Source organism: Ovis canadensis, chromosome 3 (assembly GCF_042477335.2).
Source record: "Ovis canadensis isolate MfBH-ARS-UI-01 breed Bighorn chromosome 3, ARS-UI_OviCan_v2, whole genome shotgun sequence".
Lineage (NCBI taxonomy): Eukaryota > Metazoa > Chordata > Mammalia > Artiodactyla > Bovidae > Ovis > Ovis canadensis.
In genome coordinates, this window is record NC_091247.1 from 28,095,868 (window position 1) to 28,121,896 (window position 26,029).

At 56.8% G+C, this 26,029-nt stretch overlaps 1 protein-coding gene across 2 annotated transcripts; it reads right to left on the reverse strand.

Annotated features, from left to right (window-relative positions):
• Positions 1-366: 366 nt before the first annotated feature.
• On the reverse strand, positions 367-24,761 carry SDC1 (syndecan 1). 2 transcript variants are annotated; one of them, XM_069582635.1, is made up of 5 exons: positions 24,314-24,761; positions 4,860-4,941; positions 3,450-3,925; positions 2,687-2,846; positions 367-2,549 (listed from the first exon to the last, which is right to left on the reverse strand). In XM_069582635.1, the coding sequence occupies exons 1-5, from the start codon at positions 24,377-24,379 to the stop codon at positions 2,380-2,382; spliced, it is 954 nt and encodes a 317-aa protein (XP_069438736.1). In that variant the 5' UTR covers positions 24,380-24,761; the 3' UTR covers positions 367-2,379. The 2 variants fall into 2 exon arrangements, with proteins under 2 accessions (XP_069438736.1, XP_069438737.1); XM_069582636.1 differs by lacking the exon at positions 24,314-24,761 and adding an exon at positions 23,850-24,170.
• Positions 24,762-26,029: the final 1,268 nt, after the last annotated feature.

Sequence of the window (26,029 nt, forward strand, 5' to 3'; positions counted from 1 at the left end):
TCCCCAACTCTTCTAGACCTTTGGCACTGAGACCGTTTGCTGGTGAGCTTCCAAGAGTTGTGCGACAATGAGCAAACAGAGCAGGCAGCGAACTTTGAGTCAGGAGGAAGCTTTGTGTCCTTGGAGAATGGAATGATCCAGGAGAAGCTGGAGAGAGGAAGGCAGAGAGAAAGGCCTGGGAGGAGGCGAAGGGAAGGCTCGGCCTGCTGCAGGGCTCGGGGGGAAGAGGGCAGAGGTGGACGTGACTTCCCTCACAGCAAAGGGGGCCGGTGCTCACCCCTCCACAGCACAGAGCCAGGCTCCCCATAAGAAGGGGACAGGCAAGGACCTTGCCAGGCCAAGAGGAGATTCAATCACCACCGCAGCCAGAATGACAAGTACCGTTTATTACAGTTACATGAATGGGCCCAGTCACCAGCCGAGTGCCATCCCATGGGCCCATAGAGATGAGCACAGTCACAACCCCTTTCCCATCCCCGAGTCATGTCCAGTCATACACTCCAGGCAGAAAGTCCCCGTACAGAACACAAGGCACGGGTCTCCTTCGTCGGGCAGGGGTGTCTCTCCAAGTCTTGGACGGTCCCCTCTTGGAGAAACCAACAGAGCAGCTGGAACATTGTCAAATTAAATAAGCAAGCACAGGAGTTCCCAGGAGCCGGGGCTGAGGCAGGGGGAGTCGGGGCGGGGAGCGGGGGGAGTTTGTCTCTGGTCCCAGCAAAGGTGTGAGAAAAGGAACATCCAAGGTGTCTGAGAGGCAGGCCTTGGCTCCAGGCCTCCGTGGGGCCCATGGCCTCCGATCAAGCTGGACTGGGGCCAACACAGCTTTGTCACCATTTAGGAGATGTTCTTTCGAAATTGGCAACACAGAAATTTACATCAGGCCTTGTACAACCTTGGCAGAATCTAGCCAAGGTCCAGAAGAAGTTCAGAAAAAACAACAGCACAAAAAAACCAAACAAACCAGAGGTGCTCTGGCCTCCGAATCCCTCCCCATGGGAAAGATGAAGCACAGAGCTTTTCGCCAAGTTTCCCAATATCGTTGGCATTTAGAGAAAAGGCTGGTCAAACACACAACCAGCATAGAAAGAAGCGAAGGCAGTGGAGTTCACATGACTACTTTATATTAAAGTTTATTACATTTGGAAAATCTACTGTACAGGGAAAAACCCATTGGATTAAGTAGAGTTTTGCCAAAAGCAAAAGACTATTACTCTTTGGAATATTCCTGATTCCGGCCCACAGTCAGACCACAGGAGCTAATCAAAAGTGAGCCTGGTCCATCCGTGGGGCAGCTCAGTGCCAGGTGCACCCAAGACGTCTCTTGTCACTTTACAGGAGAAAGTGTCCCCAACAGATGGCATCAGAGGAAGGGCTTGGTCTATGGGAGATTCTCTGGGCCCAGCGCCATCTTTGCCACCCTAGAGTCGTCTCTCCTTGATCCTCCCCAGCCTGAGACACCAGGATTCAATTTTACAGGGGCCTCCCCATATTGTAGTCACCCAGGCCATGGTCCTGGCCCCAAGTTCATGGACACAGGCAGGACTGCTCCAAGAGGTGACCACCCATGGGAGCCGGGATGGGCCAGCCCACCAATGAGGCCACCCAACAGACATTCCATACCCTGTTGCACACGTGAGTGAGAAACTCAGACAACATACAACCTAAACCTAGACATTGGCTCCTGGATTTGGTTCTCCTAGTCAAAAAAAAAAAAAAAAAAGAAAAAGTCTTCTTAATAACCCTGATGCTGTCTCCTGACTGTAGATTAGGGAAGAAAGATAGGGAATAACCAAATTGATTTACTTAACTTAGCTCAGAAGTAACAAAGCCTACTACTGGGCTATGAACAAAGAAACTAGAGGAAAATCATGTGCAAAAACAAGTTGACATCTAAGTTAGACCTCCCCACGAAACAAAGTGAATTCTGACGGAGCCCTGACCTCCTGGCCCTGCTACTCGGCGGGACACGCCCCCAGGCCTGCTGGTGTCTACCAGTAAGTGCTACAGACGTGCCCACCCTCAGCCACAGCATCTTTGTCCAAAGCAGTGGGGTCCCCTTCTCTCCAGAGCTGGGCCTGCTTCAGCTTGGAGAAACTGAGTCAGTGTGGCAGGATGCCAGGTGCCGTCTGCGGTGGAAAGGTCAGTCGTTCGCGAAAAAGCCCTTGTGCCCAAGTCTCCAGGCAGAAGTCAGAGAAGCAGAGGTGAGGTCCCCTCCCCGGTGGGCCCAGGACTCCGTGGGCAAGGGGAGATGCCAGCGGGGCTGGGCGCTCCAGGGAGGTGGCATGGTGGCAGAGATGCAGGTCTGTAGTTCTTCACAGAAGAGGCGAGTGGGGGGTGTCTAGCAAGTGGCAGAGGGAGGGGAGAGGCGTCCCCCCCCCATCAGGCATAGAACTCCTCCTGCTTAGTGGGCTTCTGGTAGGCCCCGCCGTTGGCTTGTTTGGGCTCCTCCAAGGAGTAGCTGCCTTCATCCTTCTTCTTCATCCGGTACAGCATGAAACCCACCAGGCACACGGCAAAGATGAGCCCCACGAGGCCTCCAGCAATGACCCCTGGATGGGTGGGGAGGAGGACAGAGGCCGGCTCAGCTCAGCTGCTCCTGGGGGCTGAGTGGCAGCCCTGCCAGTGATAAAGACAGCATTCCCCTCCCCCAACCTCCACCACCTCACCCCCTGGAGAGAAAACTCACCTCCCAGCACTTCCTTCCGGTCCAGAAGACCCTGCGAGGCCCCGGTAGCCCCTGTGGCCTCAGGATCCCCCGGGGCTACGTTCCGTGAGCCAGGTTCCACTGCAGCCCCAGCTGCGTTGGCCCCGGCTGCATTCTCCCCGGACAAGTCGAAGGTGAAGTCCTAGGGGAGGGCAGGGAAAGGGCCAGGTGGGTGGCCACAGCCAAAGCTGCACCCAGGTCCAGTTCCAGCTTCCCTGGTCACCCCTGCCACCAGCTCTAGACACACACACCCGAACCCAGACCTCCCTAGACCCCGAGGTCAGGTCCCTCTGGCCACTTCACACTGGACCCTACCGGACTGTGGCCAAGGCACCACGTCCAGTGATGCAAAGCATGTTTTATATGAAAATAAATAGGCTCATTTCAGCGTAATATGTAACACTGCCATGATGCTCCAAGATGAAAAGCAAGACCTGGGAGAGCTTTCCCTCTTGTCCCAGGAGCGTATGGGGGGGAAGCCCTCTTGAAGGGCTGTGAAGGGCCCTTTAGCTCTGGTCTACTTAGTCTGTGCCACCGCAGGCTCAGCCCTGTGGGCAGGCGGAGGATGGGACCTTGGGATCTTGTCTTCACGGTGGGGACGACAACATGCTCATAGAGTACAAAGGGTCGGGTGTACCAGGGGACCAGGCCAGCACCCTGCACCCAGCGCACTATGCCCTACAAGGCACTAGGGCCACCCAATGCCCCAGGAAACGCAGAGGATGACAGCGGGCCCGACACCCACCTGCTCCCCAGAGCCCTCTCCTACTGGGATCTGGGTGGAGGGGTCCTCCTCAGCCACCTTCTCAGTGGCAGGAGGACCTCCATCCTCTGTGGGGGGCGTGTGCGGCTCCAGACGGCCCCGGCCTGTGGGAGCAGAGGTCTCATGGTGGTCGGGCTGCACGTCCCTGTGGGGATGGGAGGTGGTGGGTCCCGGGGCCATGGTGGCTCTGGCTGTGGACACGCTGTGAGTGGTCGGGTGCAGCGTGGTCTTACTGGGTGGGTGGGTGGCCTCCTTCTCCTGGGCGGTAAGGCCAGGCTCCACCTCTGCCAGGAGCACCGCCCCACCCCCCTCAGGCTGCTCTCCAGTTGGCAGGATGGTGGTGGAGGTGGCGATTGCATCTGGGCTGGTGGGCTCTGGAGCCGTGGCTGTGGTCGTCACGGGCCCCAGGTCCTTCCAGGTGGAGGGCATCTGTGATGAAGTGATATCCGGCAAAGCACCTGCAGGGCCAGAAACAGAGCTTGTGGGGTCAGGAAGGCCCCCGAACATCAAGAGCAGCCAAGCTCAGACCCCGGCTGTGACTCCCAGGCCAGCACAGCAAAGTTTTCTTCCCATGAGAAGCTGTGGGGCAGAGCTGTGTGTGTGTGCTAAGTTGCTTTGGTTGTGTCTGACTCTGTGCAATCCTATGGACTAGCTAGGGCTAGGAAAGCTGCCCTTTTCTGCTGCATCTGGAAGGGGTTTTCCTGCCACTGCTAAAGCATGCTCCCTGGGCGGAGGGGTTGGGGGCACATCCTCAGGGCCCTGAACACCTTATCCTCACACATACCACTTGGCCCCTCCCTGCTCCACTCACTCTCCCTCCAGAAAGGTCCAGGTTCCCAAGAACAGAGGCCTGTGTCTTACCTCCCAACTCCAAGGCCCCCTTGCCTAGGCCACTTACCCCAAGGATGACTGTAGCCCCCCCTTCTGAGGTCAAGTTCAAGAGCACCTCCTCTGGGAGGCCTCCCTTACTACCTCCAGTTCAAGGATTTCACTCCCTCAGGGAAATGGGAAAAGAGGGAAGATAAAGGAACATTTGTGGACAATCTGCACTCCCACCAAGATCTGTGTAGTCTCATGGCTCCCAACAACCTTATAAAGTCAAGATGTTATTCCCATTGTACAGATGAGAAAATAGAGGCTTGAAGAAGTTAAAAAAAAAAATCCTTTCAAAGGTTTCCCAGTGAGTTAAAAAGGAGAACATGAGCCCAAGTCTGTCTGCGGCAGGCAGCCCCCGCAGGAATCTACACCCTGCCCTCCCCAACCCACACGTGTTTTCTCCTTGCAGCATGGACCCAGTTCTCATTCCTGGCATAACCCTTCAGGCCCAGCCTGACCACCACCCTCAGCCCACGGCCTGCTGACATCCTGGAGGGGGCCCTCATGTCCACTCACCTGCACCCGAGCCAGAGAAGTTGTCATTGTCGTCCCCAGAGCCGTCCTGATCTTCGGGGGGCATGTTTATGGGCACACTGTGCTGGAAAGAGATCAGGGAAGGATAAGAGTGGAGTCTTCACTGGGGCCTGCTATTCCGGGGCCCCATCCTAGGCAGCTGAGTGCTGCACCCGAACACACACCCCACACCCAGCACAGAACGAAGCCCTCAGCTCTAGAGGGCAGTCCCCTGGTTCCCCCCCACACCCTCCACTCCTATGACGACACAGCCCTGGGCAGGTACTGGGGGTAAGGCCCTTGCCCCAAGAAGCTCAGTCTACCGAGGGAGCCCCAGAACCGAGGAGCAGACAGACAACACCATTACTGGAAACCCAGGCGGTGGCCTCTGTGGGACCACAGCCCACCCTACTCTGAGGATCAGGTCCTGGGGGCCACTGGCCAGGGGGCTTCAGGTTTCAAGAGTGGGGCTTTCAAGGGGCCCCTGGAAACAACATCACAACCACCTGGCTCCAGGGAGGCCATCCCCAGGCATGCTCAGCATCAAGGTGCAGACCCCGAGGGCCCCACGGGGGCAGGGGGTGGGGGCAGCAAGGATGGGCATGGAGTGAGTCGTCTGTGCTGAGACAGGCCTGCCCACCCAAGTCAGCCCCTAGGCCTGGCCTCGATGCTTGGTCACACACTCAGCCCATTTTCTCATTCACAGGAGACACTGGGTCCCTCCCTCTTGGGGAAGGAAGGACAGAGCATCCATCAAGCTGAGGACAGACGAGGCTGATCTAGAAGGGGCCCTGGGCTAAGGAGGCAAATGGGCCGTGGGCCTGGGGTGGGTCCTGTGGGCAAACAGCCACCCCAGGGAAGCTGCCTGCCTGGGGCCAAGCCCAACAGGCTGCAGGTGTCAAAGTGAACACTCAGACCCAGGCCCTGAGGCAAGGGGCCGGTCCGGCAAGACCAGGTAGTGGGGACGTTGAACTGGCCGGGGCAGAAACCCAGTCATGAGGGGACCACGCCCACCCCTAACACTGGCTCCAGGAGAACAGGTGAGGAAAGGAGGACCCAGCAGCCGGGTGGCAGGAAGAGCAGCCTTAAGTATCCTGTGCAGCAACAAGGCTTTGACCCAAATGACCCTGTGTGGCAGTCCCAATATATGAGCGGCCAGAACAAAGAATAAATGAAGAAGTGGGACAGTGTAGTTCAGAGCACATGGGCTTTTGCAAACCCCCTGACCTCTGCCCCTTACTAGCTGAATGGGCCTGAGGACACAGTAAACCTCTTACAGCCTTAGTCTTCCCATTTGTAAAACAGGAACAGCAGTAATATCAAAATCCCACACGTGCATGCTAAGTCGCTTCACTTGTGTCCAACTCTTTGTGACTTTTTGGACTGTAGCCCACCAGGTTCCTCTGTGCATGGGATTCTCCAGACAAGAATACTGGAGTGGGTTACCATGCCCTTCTCCAGAGGATCTTCCCAACCCTGGGGTCAAACACATATCTCCTGTGGTTCCTGCACTGCATGTGGATTCTCTACCACTGAGCCACTGGGGAGCCTTTCTACATGCCCAGATTGTTGCACAAGTTCAATAAGGTTATGCACAAAAAAGAACCTAACAGAGCCTGGTTCACAGTGGTGAACCCACCACCCAAGCATCCCACCAACAGTGTCTCTAACTTGCTCTGTGCTCTAACTTGGGGAGCAAGAGCCACTCGGCATGGGAAAGAGGATCCTGGGGCCTGTCCAGGAAGAGGAGGGCTGGAGGTGGGTAGGGTTTTAGGAGAAGAGGGGGCAGAAGGGAGCCAGTACATAGGCAGCTCTGTGCAGACTTGTTAGAGGGCAGGCTCCGCCCAAGGCTGGGATCCAGGGAACTGGCCTCCTCAGCCCAAGAGGCCTCACCAGGTCCTAGCCACGGGCCAGGGGCTGCCCTCTTCAGTGGGGCAGAGCAGGAAGGGACAGACAAGACCTTTGGCCTCCTGAGGCAGAGCTAAACCAGGTGGAGGCTCCATCCAGGGGCCCAGGTCCGAGGGAAGCTTCAGACACGTGTAGAAATGATGAGGCTAGAAATACCACTGAGCTTCCTTTGAAAGTACAAAACCCACACTGAACTTCCTTCCCTCTCCGCAGCCCCTCAAGAAAAAGATTTTGGTCACTCTGTCTGAGCTGCCATGGCCCATTCACACTGCATAGATTCCACCTGCACCCTGAGCCACATCCTGTCTGTATTGTCCCCTGGGGTGCTTCAAACACCTGCCCTGCCTCCACGGAGCTTTAAAGCTGCCCTGGGCTCCTGGAAGGCTACCCTGCTTCAGTAACAAAGAACCCTGCCCCTAAGGCAGGTGCAGAGTGGGTATCCCCATCCTGACCTACTGCTGCCCCAGGCCCCCAGCAGACGCTTCTGACAGGAAAGCTTGAGGTGGACAAGCATTCAGGGGACCCCACCCACCCACACTCACTCACTGAGACCCCCACCTTCACTTCACCCAACACCCTCGAAGATCTGGAGGAGACCCTAGGTGGTAACGCTCTATTTCCCACCCTTGGAGAGAAAGCTGGAGCTGGAGCTGGGGGTCAGGGCTGCAGCCACACCAGCCTGGACCACATGACGTGAAGCAGAAGGCAGCATCCCCGGGGCCAGGCAGGCCCTGTTTCATGGACGGGGCCTCTGAAACCCGCAGAGAACACTGAGAGCCCATCCACCCCGGAGGCGCCACTTGAGACGCAGGCAAAGCCAAGGAGGCCCAGCCTCTCACCTACACAGAGGCCCCGACAGGTTAGCAGTTTCCCAAGAGAAGGGTTTCTCTCAGGACGAGATAAGACTTTGGATTGGCCCAGTCCCTAAAAACAATTTGTTTCTTCATCTTGGCTGGGCTTATCCCGCTGCGATCTTGTTTACACAACAAGCTCTTAAGCAAACACTTTCTCCCCTGAAACCTGCTCCCAGGCCTCAGGGAAGCCTCTCCCCTTTTGGGGCTGGGTCTCCACTGAGGGGATGGGCCTCAGTGACCTCCCAGATCTCCCGCGGCGTGAGCCTCCCCATGACAGCTGCAGCTCCCTGGGGAGGAAATCAGCAGAAACTGCTGAGGTTGATCTTGCCTCACCAGGTGCCGGCTGATGCTGGAGGTTGGGAGACTTCCGGTTTCACTCAGCGGCCAGGCCATGCTATGAGCCTGTGGTCAGCTGCCTCCAGGGCCCAAAATAGGGCTCTCCTGGGCACGGCCTCTTGACACTGACCTGAGACCACTTGGCCAAAACGTAGGTATGCCAGGGGCAGGTCGGCCCAGTTTGGAACCCACCTCAAGCAGCCTGGGAAGACAAAAGAGAGCCAACCAAACCTCTAAGGAAGCCTTTAGCCTCTGTAAGGCCCAGAAAACCAGTTTTTCATACAACAAATCAAAAGCCCTATGAGTAGGTCTAGATGGTCACATACTTAGTCTACTCAAAGGCAAACTTGGTCTGCTGAATCTGGTCCTTCCCACCACCAGCACAGACCCTGGAAGCCCAGGGCCTGAGAGGCCAAAGCCAGGTGTGGCTGGGCATCTGCAGCAGATAGATACACAGAGGCTAGGGCACAGGAAGCCCGAGAGGAATAGCCAGCCCACCTCATCTCGGCCATGCTGGTCTTCAGGCCACACCGAGGCTGTGAGAGGAGGCCCCCTCCTGCCGCCTCCCAAGAGAGGATTTGGGGTTGGGGTCTGGGAGAGCAGGACAGGGAGTGTGAAAGGAGAACCTGGTCTCTTGACACTAGAAATATTTGCCATCCCTTTCTTCCTGTTAGCCTTTGATTTGAGGCAGGCAGGCCTCTCCTGAGATAAGGGGACGACAGAGGATGAGATGGCTGGATGGCATCACTGACTCGATGGACCTGAGTCTGAATGAACTCCGGGAGTTGGAGATGGACAGGGAGGCCTGGTGTGCCACGATTCATGGGGTCGCAAAGAGTCGGACATAACTGAGCAACTGAACTGAACTGAACTAAGGTGGGGTCTTGCCCAAGGCCACCAGGCAGTGAACTGTCTGCACACTCACAGGCAGTGCTTACACCCCTCGTCTGCCATCTCTCTCCCTCTGCCCTGCCCCAAAGGACCATATTCCCTGATAGCTCAGCTGTTTTAAGGGAAACTTGCCTAAGTCTCTTCCCTGGTGGCTCAGATGGTAAAGAATCTGCCTGTAACGCGGGAGACCTCTGAATTTGATCCCTGGGTTGGGAAGATCCCTTGGAGAAAGGAATGGCAACCCACTCCAGTATTCTTGCCTGGAGCATTCCATGGACAGGGGCCTGGACAGCTACAGTCCATGGGGTCGCCAAGAGTTGGACATGACTGAGCAACTTTCACTTCACTTGCCCAAGTTTCTACAATGTTCCGCAGGCCCCAGGAGTCCTGGGATGCACACGTATTCCTCACCGAATAAGGGTTCCCAACCCCTGCCTAGCAGCTGAGACCCAGGTGCTGGTCCAACTTCAGAGGTGCAGAGGGGATGGCATGGCCAAGCAAGGGTCAGGTTCATCAGAGGTTGAGGGTCTTCATCACCAGGCTGCCTGCCATTCCCAAGAGCATGTCAGGAGTCTGTAGGCAGAGGGCTGGCAGAGAAGCTTCAAGAAGGCAGCCTCAAGGGGAATTCCCTTCTGGTCCAGTGGTTGGGACTCCGTGCTTCCACTATAGGAGGCACTGGTTCCCTCAAGCCCACTCCTGCCATCTCTCACCTGCAACTGGCCATAGGAGGGCCTGGGGCCGTGTGACAGCATTCCTCCAAGACACCCTGGGCATGTGCATAAAAGTTCCTTGGGACAATCATACATCGGAATACCAAGTGGGCATATCAAATGTTCAGGTGAGGGGCTTCTACTTCCAGGCTGACCAGAGAGGTTGCCCATTCTGGCCCCTGACCCTTGCCACCCCATCAACCCATAGCCACCAGGGCCAAAGATTATGGTTTCCAACCCACACCCTGACTCACTAACACGTCACCCACTACTTGATTTGAGTGATGGATAAACGCAAATCCTTTAAAAGCTGAGGTCACATGAGAAAAGTACAATATCATGCAAGGTCACAGATTTTGACAGTAAAGAGGGTTTCAAATTCAAAACTCAGGGACCACCATCCAGGCGTTTGGGGGAGAAGAGAGGGTAAGAAACAGTATGATCTTTGACCCTGGTGAGCTCCCAGGTTACAGCCCCCACTCCAGGAGGCTTCTGGAAGGGGGAGTTGCCCAGGCTGGGGCACAGAAGGTCATCGTGCTGAGGGCTATAGGGGAGGATGGTGAAGTCCACAGCCAGACCCCAGAGAGGTCAGCACTTAGCTCTAAGTCACAACTTCAGCAACACTGCACCCTCACTGGTATGGCAGACTGTGCAGCCAAGTGGGAAAGGGGGGGTTAGGTGTCTGTTGGTTGGAATGCTCTGTGTGGTGACAGAGCTTTGGCTGCTGTGGTAGGAGCCCAGTCCCTGAGTCCACAAGGTCCAAGTACTGCCCCTTGTCACAGGGCCCAGGTCACGGACTTCCCCAAGCAGCCAGCCTCAGTGCCAGGGCCAGGGCTGAGGACAGGGGGTGGGGGGCCCAACTGGTTCCATAAGCCCAGGTTGAAGGGGGAAGAGAGGGTAAGAAACGTACTTTTCTTACATTTCATGAGAATGAACGTACATTTCATGAGAAAATGTACTTTTCTCATGAGGCGGCCCTACAATCACGCTGGGATAAACACTCCTCGTTCCATCCCATCAAAATCCCACACAACAGCAGGCATTCTCGAGAGGCTTAAATGAGTTTCATGGGTTTTTTAAGTCTTTTTTACCAGTTTCTTGGTCAAATCTATGGATCTAAGTGGGGGAAAAAAGCTGATTTTTCCAACCCCACACAATTCTCGGGGGCCGAACTGTCTAAGCTATAGAATCCCAGCTCTCACCCCTGACTTGTGTAGTAGGATGCTAAAGTGGTCAGAGGGGACAGTCACACCATCACCAGCATTCAGGCTGGGGGCTCTCTTCTTTAAGGTCCCTAAGAATTACCAGGAGACTGCTGGAGAGGAAGTCTTCTAGCTCCATCCCTAAGGTGGATTCAGGGGTTGGGGGCAAGGCCTAGGACTCTGCATGTTGCAAGCTCCAGCTGCTGTAAGCGGTCTGCTGACTGCACGTGGAGAGCAATAGCCTGGACAGGAAAAGCTCTCACTGGGAGTGGGCTGGAGGAGATAAGACCCCCCACTCAGGGCCAGGGTTCAAGGAAGAGGTACCAAGTAGCCCCCAAAACACGCCCTAGGGGCAAAGTGATCTGAGAAAGCTCTAGAACGTTCTCCCTACACCTCTGATACACCCATTCTCTGTAGTCAGTACACCATGGCACCTGCTTGGTCTGCAGAAGAAGCTTCACCACAGAGTTGAGAGGACCCCTTCAATCCCAGGAGTGCAAGAAGTAGGAAGCAAAGACAAGCCAGACTCTTCTGTCCTGAAGCTGGGCTGGGGCTCGGTCCTGCCTGCCTGCCTCTCCAGGCAGCTCTCATCCGGTCAGCTGCCAGATGCAGGCTGAAACCAGCAGTGCAGTTTGTGACTCTGCTTTCCCTCATCAGAGGGATCATTTGCACCCCTTCTGTTAGCCCATGCTCACACAGCCTATGCATAGACCACGCAGGCCAAACCCAGAGCATCTTGAATCAAGGCTCCCAGAGAAACGACCACAGCAAAGGATGTCAGAAGGGAAAGAGCCCCGATCCTGGAGCCACCCCAGGCTGAGATTCCTTTGCTGAGTGACCTGGGCCTCTGCCGCCTCTCTGGACCTCATTCCCATCCGGATAACAGAAGGGGTTCAGAGCTTGAAAAACCCTAAACCTTCTTAGGGTTCTGACAGGCTAGGCTGGGATCCGCAGCCCCAATTCATCATGAGTGAGGCCAGAGAGGGGGCGGGGGGTGATAAGCTGGCCACAGCCAGCCATGCGGGAGTGGGTTAGAGGGGCAGGCCTGCAGCCTAGCGCTCCCCCTGCCCGGGATGACACAGTGGTGGATAAATTACTTCCTCTCTGAAGGCTTCTTCCCTAACTTGGGAGCTGTGCTGCAGGGGACGTGTGCTTAGGCATCGAAGGGATTCAGATCTCCCAGCTTTGGCCTCAAGACCCTGAAACCTTCCCCCCACCCTCTCCACTTCCAGGAGGGAGGAGCCCCATCGGTGCCTCGCGACAGCATCAGCATTTCCAGCCTGACAGGCACGGCGATTTATCAACTCACCAGGAACCAAGTCAAGCTGGGACCTGCAGAGGGGTGATGGGTATGGCCCAAGACAGGAGGGGCGCCCGGAACAGACAGGCGGGAAGAGGGGGCTCCTGCCGCTCTCACCCTGAGATCGTGCTTCTGTTAGGGCACCAACAGAGCCCCGAGGAGTGCCTTACAGGGGACCTCCTGGCCATGCACCCCTCACCACCATCCCCCCAACAACCCCAGCTCAGCCGTTCCCACCCTGCCACTAGGAGACAGACCTCAGTCCTCTGGGGGATTCCAGGGCAGGGCCAGGGTGCAGGGTACCACCCGTATTTGGCTTAAAGAGCCCCTCTGCAGTAGCATGTCCTGCAGGGCACTGCGTGTCAGGGCTTTCAGAAGGGGGACCTAAGGTCAGTCAGAGAGCCCTCCTCCCTAGGAGTACCTGGGGCCAGGGATGTGTTGAGGGAGGGGGTGTTTCCTGGCAGCCAGAGCCAGCCCCAATGCCCAAGCCAGGTCAGAGCTGTCACCAGCAACTCCCATAGCCACCCTTCCAGAGGGCTGGCGCCTGTCTTGCTGCCGCGTGCTGAGACTCGTCTTAGAACAGGCCCCGCTGACGGCTGGGTGTGGGGCCATGGAGCTGGGAGACCAGTTCCTCGGCTTTCCTCCACCTGCCAGAACCTGGGCCAGGCAGGGTAGGATTCCACTCGGGAGTTGAGCAAGGCCAGCCTGGCCCAGCCTGCATCTATGCCTGCTGCTGCCCCGGGATCCAGACAAGGAGGTGGGCAGAGGAAAGGGACCAGACCCGGAGCTGGAAAAGCTGGGCTCTTCTCCCAACTCACTGGGTGACCTTGAAGAGACATCTTGTCTCAGGCAGCCCCTCTGCAGAGCAGCGGCTTGGCCGAAAGGCAGCAAGAGGGCTCCGAGACCCAGGTCTGTGGCTAGGGAGCCAAGGCCCACCCTGGAGGGGCAGCCAACCCCCAAGAGGGACTCAGTAGTGAGGGGCGCTTGATCAGAGTGATCCAGGGTCACCCCTCTCCACTGCCCCAGAGGGTGACGGCCTAGACAGGAGGCTGGAGATGTCCCAAACCAAAGTGACTCTGAGATGGTAACTGTCAACCCACAGGTTCAGAGGGAGCAGTCCAGACTCCCACAGCCTCCTCCCTCCTCGGCCCAGGCTGTCTCAGTGAGACAGCTAAGGGCAGAAAGCTCGCAGGATCCCCTAGTCGTGCCCACCGCCCCTCCCCCCACCCCCCCATGAAGGCCCGTCAAACTGCCCTCTGGTTGATTAATCCCCAAACTGAGCCTGGCCTGGGGACCTGACACCTCTGGCATATGGGCTTCGAGAGCCATCCTCCCCCTGCTCCAGCTAAATAAAGTGTCCTCAGGTTTCAAGGAGGCAGAAACTTGCAGCTTTTGACACACCTGCAGCCAGACAGGGCTCCAGCTGTGGGGACGAGGTGGGGTGGGCGGGTTGGGGGGGAGCACTTTATCCCCCAGATCTCCCCAGTGTGCAGTTGTAGACCATCCCATTTAAGATGCAAATGCCTCTAGGAGGGCTGAAGGGTGCTAGTGACTCACAGGAGAGCAGAAATCAGCTCTAGGGGGAAGGGCAGTCTGGCACTAGGGCACTGGGGATGGGCAGGCACTTTGGAAGATGTGAAGGGATTGCAGAAAGGAGGCTAAAAGATGCCAAGAGCACATTTTTTAACCTGTGTCAGAACGCTGTTGCCCGCCAACCCCACACCCAAGAAAGGACGATGAAATTCCCTTTGCTCCTGCTGAAGTCACAGGTGTACATGGCTTCTCCTCCCACGTCCAGAAGAAGAATGGGCCAGTTCTGGGAACCTGCCTCCGGGATCAAGTAGGAGGCAGACCAAGTAGGCACTAAGGCTACTCGAAGCCCAGAGACACAGGAAGGTCAGAGTGTCCTTGAAGGATGTCTTACGGCAGAGTGGAGCCAGTACTTTCTGGCCTGAATGATGGAAAGAAGAATTTTTAGTGAAAGCCAGGTGCCAATAGGTTGGGCCCTTTCCCCAGACTACTGGTAGAACCCTCCCCTAACCGACAGCAAAGCAGCCGGAGCCCCTTCACTGTCAGCCTGCCCTCTTCCAGAGGCTCTTGATGGCTGGAAGGTGCACACAGCTTCAAATGCCTGGCACTGAAATCCCAGGCCCTGGCAGCCTCTGCACAAGGTAAGTGCTAAGTTGGTTAAAAGGAGGACTGCGGGACTTCCCTCGTAGTCCAGTGGTTAAGACTTCACGCTTCTGAAGCAGAGGGCCCAGATTTGATCCCTTGTTGGGGGAACTAAGATTCCACATGCTGGGAAGTACAGCCAAAAAATTTAAAAAAATTTTTTTTTAGTAAATTAAAAGTTTTAAAGGAGGACAGTGGACTGTAGCCCCAGTCTAGGAGCTCGGAGAAACCCCAGGAAGTCATAATATCTGCTCAGGGCTCAAAACATTAATAGGGCAGAAGGAAGAACCCAAGGATCTGACCTGGGCTTTTGGGGTCACTTGAAAAATAGCAAGATCTGACTTAGGCCTTGGGGCAGAGGTGGGGAGTTGGCAGGGGGAACAGTAATCACAGCTAATATGTCTTGAGTACTATGTGCCAGGTACTAGTCTAAGCACTTTACCTGAATGAATATACTTATACCTCAGGATGACCTTAGATTCTAGTCCATACCCATCTTACAGATGAGAAAACTAAGGCAAAGGGGTCAAGTCATCTGTCCCAAGGCATACAGCCACTGAAGGGCTTAGAAAGAGGGTCTGGGGCCAGGCAGTCTTGCTTAGGGCTTCCCTGGTGGCTCAGACGGTGAAGAATCTGCCTGCAAGGCAGGAGACCCAGGTTTAATTCCTGGGTCAGGAAGATTCCCTTGGAGAAGGAAATGGCAACCTACTCCAGTATTCTTGCCTGGGAAATTCCCATGGACAGAGGAGCCTGGTGGGCTACAGTCCATGGGAAATCCCCATGGACAGAGGAGTCTGGTGGGCTCTTTGCTATTGCAAAGAGTCAGGACACAACTGACCGACAAACACACACAGTCTTGCTCCAGCAGACACGTAGTTAACCACCCCGTCACAGGCAAGACCAAGGGCTCTCTGACTCTCAGGAAGAAAACAGCCATCATTTCCACTGGAAGCAGCACAGGAGAAAGTGCAGAAGGAAAGAAGACCCTGGCGTGGGGCCTTCCCCGTCCACCCTGCAGCCCAGCCTTGCTCCCAGTCCAAAGCACCCCACAGTCCATAGTTCTGCCCACAGGCTACGGTGCCCCACAGCCACAGAGCCCTGCTCAACTGGCCTGAGACCCCACCCTGGTGCCCTGGGGTCCAGGTTTGCCAGATCTCCTGCCACTGCCTGCCAACCCAGCCCACACCTTCCCGGGGCAGGAGCCGGCCCCTGGCAGAGGCTCAGGCAGAAGTGAGCAAAGTCTGGCCTGCCAAGCAAGGCTCATATTTCTGAGAAGGGGCAAAAGCCATGTTTGCAGGCCCTGCTTCGTCAGCACTGGGGTAAGACCAGCCGGCCATTCATGCTGAGTGCCGATCCCACACCCGGGCCAGCTCAGACTGCACCCCTCCCCCAGGTCAGAGCCATGGGGGCTCTCTCCAGGGGACTCCCTAAGCAGTGTCAGTCCCAAAGCTCTCCCAGACTTGCTCCTCGGAGGCCAGATGAGGAAGACGCTCCAATCCCGCCATACACGGTATTTCACAGGATCTTTCCTGAAGCCCTCCAAAGCAGGACTTGAACAATCCTGGTTTTACGCAGGAGGAAACTGAGGCTTCGCGGCAGGTGAAGAATCATGAACAAGATGCTATGGGGAGGAGGCGATGAGCCTGGTGATGGTCGGGGCTGGCCACACTCTGTGGCCTGTGCTCTTCTGGCCTCCACACAACACCTCTCTCTTCTCCAACACCTGGGAGAGAATAACCGAGGCGGACCAGCCAGCCAGTTCTGGGTCCCACCTTGCCTTCCCAGCTCGAAGGCTTCAGGACCCCAGATGGGGCCCCAGACCTACCTCAAAGGTAGGCAGACTCAGATATTCAGGCTCAGCTGCTGCCACTGCACTGCAAGGAGAGCTGGCCCAGGGCATCCACCAGATACCCAGCCCCTAGACAAGGCTCCGGAAGGGTGATCCTGTTCCCTGGGGGTGGGGGTGGGGGTTGTGCAGGGAGAGGGGTGAAGTTGGGGGTTCCTCATTTCTCACACAATTCACAGAACCCAGGGGGGCCTCAGTTACTGCTTCACGCTCACCATGAAGACCTCAGGGCCAGCTTCCTGGCCTGAGCCTTCCCAGAATTTCACAACAACCAGGCCTGCTGCTCCAGGGACACTCTGCACCTACCCTTACCCCTCAGACCCCTGTACCCTGCTCCCCAGGGCCTGGGGAGCAGGTAGGTGGGAGAGGAGGCAGGGGCAAAATCTGGGGGTCTCTGCTCAGCCTCTATGGACCCATTCTCCTGGCCTGGCTCACAGCGCAGTGAGCCCCAGTCAGCCAGGAGGTCGGGTTGCCAAGGAGCTACCCACCCTCTCCTGGGAGGAAGGCGCCCACCACAGACAGCAGCGTCCCTCAACGCTTTTCTCTGGAAGAAGCTGGAGCGACGTCAGCCTCCACCACAGTCTCAGAGGCTCCCGACACACCCTGCGAGCCCAAACCTGACCGCTGTCCATCCAGATACTCCCTGGAAACGGGACTCTGAGTCCCGGCTCATGCCATAGGTAGCAGAGGTGCTGAGAAGCTGCTGAAAATTAAAGCCAACGCAAACTCTGTGCCCCTGCCACGGGACTGCCAGTCAAGTCCCCAACCAGGTCAGACGCAGCCAGGGCATCAGATGTGGTGTGGAAACCACAGGGGAAGGCCTCACGTCCTCCTGAGGCCTCCTGGGGCCCAGCACATACTAGGAGTTGGGGTGGCCAAGCCACCTGGGCCCTTCAGAAGTTCCCTCCCACCTCCCTACGTCCCATCCACCCTGGACCAGGCCCCAGAACCCCATCTCCTAAGCCTGCTGTGAGAAGGTGGGGCAGACAGCACCCAACGAGGGCCAGCATGGCCACAAGAAGTGCCAGGTAGCCAGGCAAGACTGTGACTCCAACGTCCCATGGTGCGACAAGTCTCTGTACACCTCTGGAGATGGATGGAGCCCAAGAGTCACCCAGAGCAGGACTGGCAGCCTCCCCAAGTCCTGCTGCCTTCACTGGGGACCCCCTGCCCTAATGCGGAAAGCGTCCCACCTCACAGCCTGCTCTCCTGATTGGAGGGGCTCCGGGATGGACCCCTTTCTCAGGGTGAATGGCCTTTGGCTATCACTGTCCCTCTGGTCTGTCTGCACAGATCAACTGACCGTCCAGTCTGGTCTCAGTATTGGCTCCCCTCTCTCAACATGTGCCCCTGGACCAGGCGTGGACCGTTCTCTACTCGCTCAAGGTTGTGCACACAGCAGGCACCCAGGCTCCGGGCTTCAGGTCTGGTCAAGCCAGGGAGGCTTCACAACCCGCATGCTCGAGGCAGAATTCTGAGGCAGCAGGAGCAGGCCCCACCCAGATGCCCACCAGGCCCGCGACACAGGCACCAGATGTCGCCAACACCCCAGTGCGTGACCGAGCCCCCTCCCATTTCACACGTGGGCTCACTGAGGCCAAGAGAGGCCTATGCAGTGTCGCTCAGCGGTGCAGAGGGTCAGGGCAGGAAGCCAGGCCCCCGAGCCCTAGCCGGCCTTGCGCACAGTGGGCTCACGGACAAGACTTGTTGGATGAGTCTCCGGGGAGGACTCATGGGCCTGGCACAGTGACTCAGCTGATGAGTGGAGCGATAAGCACTCCCGCCTTCCCCACTGCCCCAACCTGCCCAACATGGCTTCCGCTCCTGCCGATGAGCGGACTGGGGGGCAGGTAGCCAGGGGCCTGGGTGTGTGCAGGGAACACCACCCAGCCCCCACCCCCAGCCCGCCCTTGCCCGGGGGCCTCCGTCCACCTCCAGTTTCCACACTGAGCCCTAAGTCCACCCCCTCCAAGCAGCCTGCCCTGATTTCCGCCCCACAGATGACCCCTCAGTCAGCTCGTGCTCCCTCAAGTCCCTGGAGGAATAAAGTGGGCTTGAGCCCTTGCTAGGTCCCCTCCCCCCCGTGCTACCTTCACCCTCCCCAGGCCAAGGACATGGCTGTCAGAGCTGAGGCAGGGAAGCGGAGGGCCCTTGAGTGCCTGGGGGAACTGAGATGCAGAGGGGCAGTGACCTGCCCGGTCATACAGGAGAGGGTTAAACTGAGACCAGGAGGGACCTGGTGTCCTGGCCACCCTTGTCTGTAGGAATAACTTCCACGGACTTCTAAAGCTGCAGTTAAAAGGGAAAAGACTGTTGAACGGGAAGGAAAAAGACGGTTTCCTGCTTTTTGAGGAGGAAGTTGCAGACAGGTGGTGAGCAGGTTTTCCCAAATCTCAGACTGCAGCCTAACCTACAGGCAAGCTCAATGGAGAAATCAAGTCAAGACGGGCCAGGCAAGGCCAAGCCGTAGCTGCAACCCATGCAGTAGAGCCACCACTCCACACCTGCGTGAGCATGCACACACACACACACACACACACACACACACACACGGTCTCTCGTGGGGCTGCAAGCCTCAGGTGAGTCACTGGGAAGAGGAGTTTTTCCCAGGGCTGAAGGCCAAGAAGGGAGCAGCCTCTCCATATAATTAGGCAGAACCACCGAGCCATAGACACAGGAGAGAGACCCTCAAGGCTTCTCTCTCCTGACCCGACGACCCCGCTAGACCTGTCTTGGCTCCCCAAACCAGCATGATATGACAGACAAAAGGACTTTTCAGAGAAAGCTTAGACCACCCTATCCCAGGTGCTCCCTCTGGGTACCAAGTCCTGGGGAGCTGACCAGGTGTCCCTGTCTTAGACCTGGGCATGGAGGGGACTTTCCAGTGCTGACACCCCACCCAAGGCCAGCATCCTGAAGACAGGAAGAGGTGGTAAGATCTCACAAAACCCCTCTGGGGGACAGTGGAGGGGGCTCTCATGTCTACCTAGAGCTGGAAGTTGCATAGTTGCTAAAGTGACCCCCGAGCACAGGGTCGTGGCTCCTTGAGCAGGGGGATGCCCACATGCTTGCTGCCCCTTGGCGCTGCCAGGGCACTCACGGCAGCTCAGAGAGGTTCCAGAACGTACCCTCCCATCCAAAGCCTAACCTCTGCTGGAACAGCTGAGAGGGAAATGACACCGCACTGAAACTGTTCCAGGGTACAGGATCCTGGCGCCAAAAGCCCTCTTTCCACAGACTCCGTTAATCCCATTCCTTCTCTCCAGACACATTTACGCAGGCCCTCAAGGAGTGGCTTTCAACCCAAGCCTCCAAAAGTCGTTGTTGAAAAGAAGGAGGAAATCAGGAAATCATTTGTTCTGTAAAAATCCCAGGATTCTGGGACTAGAAATCATTTAATGACCAACTCCTCATGCGGCTGTTTTCACAGCAGCCCTGAAAAGGCCAGGAGGTGTGCCCAGCACAGGAGGCAGGAGTCCTCGGTTCTGGTCGCCCCACGGGAGCCACGGTGCCCACTTTCTAGGCTTGTAAAGCATCTACTAATCCAACAAACGTCTCTCCAGTGCCCACAATGAAAGTCCGCGCAGGCTGGCTGCTGCCCTGGGGGCAAGCACAAGGGAAAGCCTGGTAGGTTTCAGCCAGCCTCCTACGCTAGGTTCACGGGGGAGACTTGCCAGTCCTTCCATTTCTTCACGCCATACACATGTGCACAGGCGTACGTACAGATCCTGGTTCTTCCACACTGGCCCCTTGTAGGGGCTCACCTCTGCAGGCCTAATCCACAAAATGGGGACAGTGACATACATGAAAAGGTTTGGGTTAAATATGAAATTAGGATGCAGGAAAAGCATATAGCACTCAATAGCAGGCACTCAAAGATGACCCTAGGGACTTCTCTGCTGGTCCAGTGGTTGGGACTCTACACTTATGCGATGAGCACAGGTTCAATCCCTGGTAGGGGAACTAAGATCCTACATGGCTTTAGGCAAAAAAAAAAAAAAAAAAAAAAAAAATGACCCTAATTCTATCAACAGCCAACCTTCTTCTGGCATTTTCATTACCAAACACTTTCACACCTTCATTATGAAATGAATATGCAAATGACAGAATAAGCTTTACACGGGACATCAAGACTCAGCAGTGAAGTGACTCATCTGAGATTACATGGTAAATTAGTGGCAAAGCAGAGACCCAATCCCAAAGCTCTACCTTACCCAAACTTGTTTCTGGCCTGTCAAACAGTATGCATACAATGTCACCCAAATAAAACATGGTGAGAAAAGGGAGACAGGACCCAAGCTAAGAATGAGGGCCCTTGTCAACCAGGATTTAGAGTGAGCTAGTCTCACCAGGTCCAGGCTACCTGTGACTGGCAAGTCACTTACAACTTCAGCCAAATGGAAGAACCGAGAACGTGGGGTCATTGGCAGGTGCTTGTTTCAGAGGTCATTGACATCTGAGTCCCGCAAGAACCTCCCTTGACAGCCTCTAGGTTATTCTAGGTAGTATCGGAATGACACAGAAGTCCCAGCTGGGCCTCTGAAGGCACAAAATCCATGTGTCACAGATCATGAGTGTTACAGGTAAGACCCTCACTCAGCACTGCGAACTCTTATCTTAGAAATAATTCTAACAAATCCAACAAATTCCTTAGTGCTGCTGGAGAAAAGTGCCAATTAGAACTGAACTGAAAAGCTGCCGGCTACACGTTAGGTCTACAAATGGCACTTTTGGCTGCTATCAGACAGGGATGGGAGAGGATAAAGAGCAAACTAGAATTCCAAGGGTACCAACATGAGGGCACCAGGCCCAGGGGCAAAGTGCTCTTCAGAGCTCAATAAACCCAGGAGGTGAATGCCGTAACCTAACATGGTGACAGCTTTGAGGCCCCTGGCATCCAGAGATCAAACTATGCTTAGTACTGTTTTGTTAATAAAGGAAGAGAAGTAAATATTTCAGAGAGTCCTGCCCAAAGTAAGAATATTTTTTAGGGTAATGCGGATTCTCAGCTTCCTGAGAAAACCTGGATACCAAGGATACCTAATTCCCAAGGGATTTCAGAATTCAAGATTCTGCTGCAATAAGAAAAGATTCCTCCATAAATATGCCTCCAAAATTCAAGCTTTTCATTAATTCTTTCCAGGCTCCTCTCCCTTCTTATCCCTCTCCCCACCGATCTGGGTTAATGAGATTTTACTGGAACCCACCATGAGCCACAGGTAGAGACTTAAACCAGCCCCACCCTCCCTGTGGAGTTGAAGCCAGGAGTGACATCACCTCTAGGAGGCTTGGAGCCCAGGCAGAAGCAGTCAGCGCCTCCCTCTGCCTCCCCCTGCCCCCACCCACTCCTCCATGCCGAAGGGAAATGTCTCTACTAGCCCCCATAATTAAGGCAAAAAGGGATTTTATGCCTTTCAAGAAAAGGAAGAGAGAAAGAGAGGGAACAGCAAATAACTTTCCAGAACAAGCAATTTTTCTTGCATGGCAGAAACAAAAGACCACGGGGATCTCACAAAGGCAAAACCACACACAGAAACCTTTTTAGACAAACCTGTTCTCGTCTCTTGGGAGTGGTTTTGAGCAACCTCCTACCCCAGCAGCCTTCCCTTCTCCAAAGTCAGGCGCCCAGGGTCACACCCCACCTCCCTGGTCCCCAGGGGGTTCTGACTTGCTTCCCACTGGGACCAAAGTGAACCCTGGGAGAGGCCAGACCTCTGAAACTGGTGGACACCTTCTCTATCCTGGCAAATCCCACTGCCATATTTATTTCAGGAAGAGGGCAGAAGAGGGCTCTACTTCATGCCCCCACTCTGAACCAAATACGGACAGCCACTATAAAAGGGAGAGAACAGGACTGGGAAAGAGAAAACAGACTAAACTTTGTAAATAGGGGGGAAAAACCAAACCCTAAATTCTGAGCCAGAGTCTGACCCCAAAGATTAGTGCTTTCAGGTTCAGCTCAACCACTCCCTCCAGGAAGCCCTCCCACCACCACAGCTCTAATGAGTCTCCCTCCCTCCCACCCATCTTTCCGGCTCCAAACTCAACTGCCTCTGGCTCTGCTCTGCCTTTCCACAATGGTTCAGTTTCTAGCAGAGAAAAAGAAAAAGAAAAAAAAGCAGCTGTCTGCTCCTTCCCAGGACACAGGGCAACTCTGGGAAAGTGGTCCTCAGAGGATCTCTAACCCCATCTGCCTCCCAGTGTTAAAGGGCGCTCTGGGATCCCTGGTCAGAAGTATGAATGCCAGCTTCACCTAGGCTAGCAAAGAAACCGCTGCTGCCACTCCTGACTCTGGCTGGAAATAGGTGGAGTCCTGCCAAGGCCCGTCTTCAGCCTGGAGAGAGTGTGGAGCAGCCAGGCAAGGCCAGGTGGGCCAGGGAGGTGAGCCAAATACCTCCACCCTCTTCTCCAGAGTTTTAGCTGTGGGTTCAAGGTGCAGTCTGAATCCCTAAGAAGCCAGGGCACTTCACGAGTGAAGGAGAAGAAGCCAGATGCCAACTTCTTGGGCCTAAGAGCCAGAAGTGCTCTGGACACTCCACTCAGAAATCTTATCTGTCCCCATGGCTCCCCCAGAGAGGGCAACCCACAGGCACACGCTCCAACTCATCAGCTATCCAAGAGGCATTAGGGACCTGTTCCTCGACTCCAGAATGTTTCCAAGCAAAGCAAGAAGGCACTTCTCAGATCCATCTGAAAATACACCTCACCTGAGCCAGACCCTGAGAAAAATACACCAAGGCTCTCAAGAGCTGGGAGCTACCATTATTATGGAAGGACACGCTTATGGAGGGTTTTGGCGTTGCCCAGAGACTTGTCCAGATAATGCATTATAAGGAGAGGATCGGGGTACCCGCGCCCCGGGGTCCGCTCCTTCCCCTCCCACGCGCCTCCTTTTGCCAGAGCTCCAGAGCTAGGGAAGTCGAGCCGTCCAGACGTGGTGGCCAGAGGCCGCCACTTCCGGAACGGCAAAACCCCCTCGGTCCGCACCTCCCCGCTCCATCCCCCTTAGGGATGGCCGACACGGCCCGCGGGGAGGACCCCAGGACTCCAGCAACGGGTGTGGGGTGGGGGGTGGACGCGAGCACCCCGCGGCCAGCGCTGACACCTGGCGGCAACCCAGGTCCCAGCCCACTTTCGGGCCGGCGCTGCGGGGCGGTTCCCAGGAAAGGGTTACAGGGGCCGAGAACAAAGCGCCCCCTTTGGGGAAGGCGGGCCAGCGGACGGCGGCTGGGGCGGGAGACCACTTTCTGGGGACCCTCAGGATGCTCTTTGTCGGCTAGGTTCCTCTCAGAGAGGGGACCCACCCCTCGCCAAAGGTGGATGCTGGAGTCCTACCCAAAGGCCTCCCCTCCAGCTCCGGGCTCCACATTTGTCCCCCTTTTCCTCCAGCTCCGCTGGGCGGGCCAAGGGACCCGCCTTCCCTCCGCGCGGCTCCAGCACAAAGCCAGGTCGGGGGAGGGGAAGAGCCATTCCAGGGTCCACTAGCGTGGAAGCCGCCCGGGCGCCCTAGCGGTGCCCAGCTCCGGCTCGCGCCCCTCGGCGGGCAGCACTTCAGCAGCCCAGAAGTTGGGTTCTTGCGGGTCTCTAGAATGCCGGGGCCAACTTCCCGGAATCTCCCGCTACCAGCTCGGCCCGGCTTCTCTCCGGCGGCCAACGGATAGCAGAGGACCCCACCTCCGCCCGCCCGCCGTGGTTCGCCGCGCAACCTTGACTGGGGCTCCGGAGCGAACACGCCCGCTTGCTCCCGCACCGAGTTCGCGGCGCCCAAACTTGCCTCCGCCGAGGGGCCAGGAGCCGGGGCTCGGCGGGTCTGGTTTGAATTCGGGTCCTCGGGCCGGGTGCAATTGCCGCGATCACCGCATCCTCCCGGGTCACCGGCGGGGGGCCCGGCCGCCGCGGTGCCCTGAGAGACCGGTTGGGAGCCGGCGACCCCAGGCGCCTTCGCCCGTGGAGTCGTTCCTATATAACTGCGGAGCTCCCACGCAGGTTCCGCTCCGCAGGGCTCCCCAGGCCCCCGCCCGGAGAGGCGAAACCCTCACGGCGCCCCCCGATGGCAAGAGGCAATTGGAGAAGGAGTCCTGATTTCGAGACTCCGGGTCCCGGGCCCCGCCGGGCTAGCGCGGGAAGAGGGGAAGTCCCCGCTTCCCCTCCCCCTCCACGTGTGCAACAGCCGGCATCGGCGGGTCTGCCAGCCCCGGCTTCCCGCCGCCTAGCAGCCCGGCCCCGGGCCGCACTCACCGGGAGGGCCGGCTGCAGGCGCAGCGCCATCGCGCAGAGCCACAGCCAGAGCGCCGCGCGCCTCATGCTGCCCGAACCGGCGGCTGGAGGAGAGCGGCGAGCTGCGCGGGTCAGGGCTGCGCCGCGCTGCGCGGACTGCGCGGGGCTCCGGGTCGGCGCCGCCGGTTGCGCTGCGCGCAGCTCCCTCGAGCAATGCCCAGCGCGCGGCCGTCCTAGGAGAGGTCTACGGATCCGCCGGCTGCTCTCCGCTCCCCTTACGACTGGATTCCTCTCGGCTCAACTCTGCTCCCGCCTGCACCTCTCTCGCCGAGCTCCGCCTTATAATAAACCCGCAGGCCCTTAGCCGTTGCAAAAACTAGCCCCCCACCCCCAGCTCTCCAGGTCTCGGGGCCAGCCTTCGTCCCCACCCCTAGGACCCCGCCCCCTAGGGCCCCGCCCCCTGAGCCACGAGGCCCGTCCCCCCCGACGAGGAACGCCCCAACCACTGCACCCCAGCCCCACTCCCGGCCCGCGACTCGGGGCCCGAGCCTCGCCTACCTGCGGAGCCCTGGTATCCCGCGGGCCGTGGCTCCCCAGCCTTTCAGCTCCGCGGCTCCCCGGTTCCCCGGTGGTGGGGGCTGGGCGCAGTCCTTGGCTCCCTGGCCCAGGGTTTGGAGGCTCTGCCCGGGAGAGTGGCGGGAGGGGCGGTCGTTGGTCGTCGACTCTGGGCTCCAGTCTGCAGCGCCCTCTGGGAGCGGAGACCGAGCGCCCTCCAGGTGCGTAGGACTCCCAGGCAGGAACACTTTCGGAAACTGTGCGGGGGGGCCCCCGGGGTGATGGGGCCTGAAACCGAGGGACCCTTCCCTGCCTGCGGATGGGGGCGCTGCACGCCCTCCCTCACCCAATGGACAGGCACAGGAGGGGCTGCTAAAAAAAAAAAATTTTTTTTTTTAAGAACAACCAATCACCTCTGCCTGCCGAGGGGGGAAATTTTTTTAAAAAGGACTTTTCGGTGTCTTTCTATAGAAAAAAAATATGTGAAATAGATCGCCAGTCCAGGTTCGATGCATGAAACAGGGTGCTCAGGGCTGGTACACTGAGATGACCCTGAAGGATGGGATGGAGAGGGAGGTGAGAGGGGGGTTCAGGATGGGGAACGCATGTACACCCATGGCTGATTCATGTGAATGTATGGCAAAAACCACTACAATATTGTAAAGTAATTAGCCCTCAATTAAAATTTTTTAGGCAAGGCCTCTGTCCCTCTGTTCCTAATACAGGTTGTTAAATATTTTTAATAGCATCCCTGTTGAATCATTAACCACCTTGGATGTTGCTTCCTTTTCCCGTAAGAGAAAGTTCCTGGAAGGCAAGGCCAGTGTCTCCTCCCCTTGTTTCTCTCTCATTTCTTTCATTTCTCATTTCTCCCCTAGTTTCTTTCATTCTTCCCAGGAACACACTGGGCTTCGTTCTGGAGAAATGCATGCTGTTGCCACTGAGGGGGAGGTGGCAGCTGGAGAGGAGCTGGTAGGAAGAGACCAGCAGCAGACTGGGGTGGATAGAGGGGAGGGGGCAGAGACCCTGGACGCAGGGTTGCCATTTTTATGCATTAGGCACCTCCACTGGCACAAGTATTCTCTGGACAAGTCGATATCTATCAAAACTTAAAATGCAGATTTCCCTGGTGATACAGTGGATCAGAATGTGCCAGCCAACGCAGGGGACATGGGTTTGATC

Excerpts from the sequence above, each read along its gene's own strand:
- SDC1 (XM_069582635.1), bottom strand. The coding sequence starts at position 24,379 with ATGAGGCGCGCGGCGCTCTGGCTGTGGCTCTGCGCGATGGCGCTGCGC. Across the intron at positions 2,847-3,449 it reads GAGAGGGCTCTGGGGAGCAG|GACTTCACCTTCGACTTGTC; the intron begins GTGGGTGTCGGG and ends GCCCTCCCCTAG. Across the intron at positions 2,550-2,686 it reads CCGGAAGGAAGTGCTGGGAG|GGGTCATTGCTGGAGGCCTC; the intron begins GTGAGTTTTCTC and ends CCACCCATCCAG.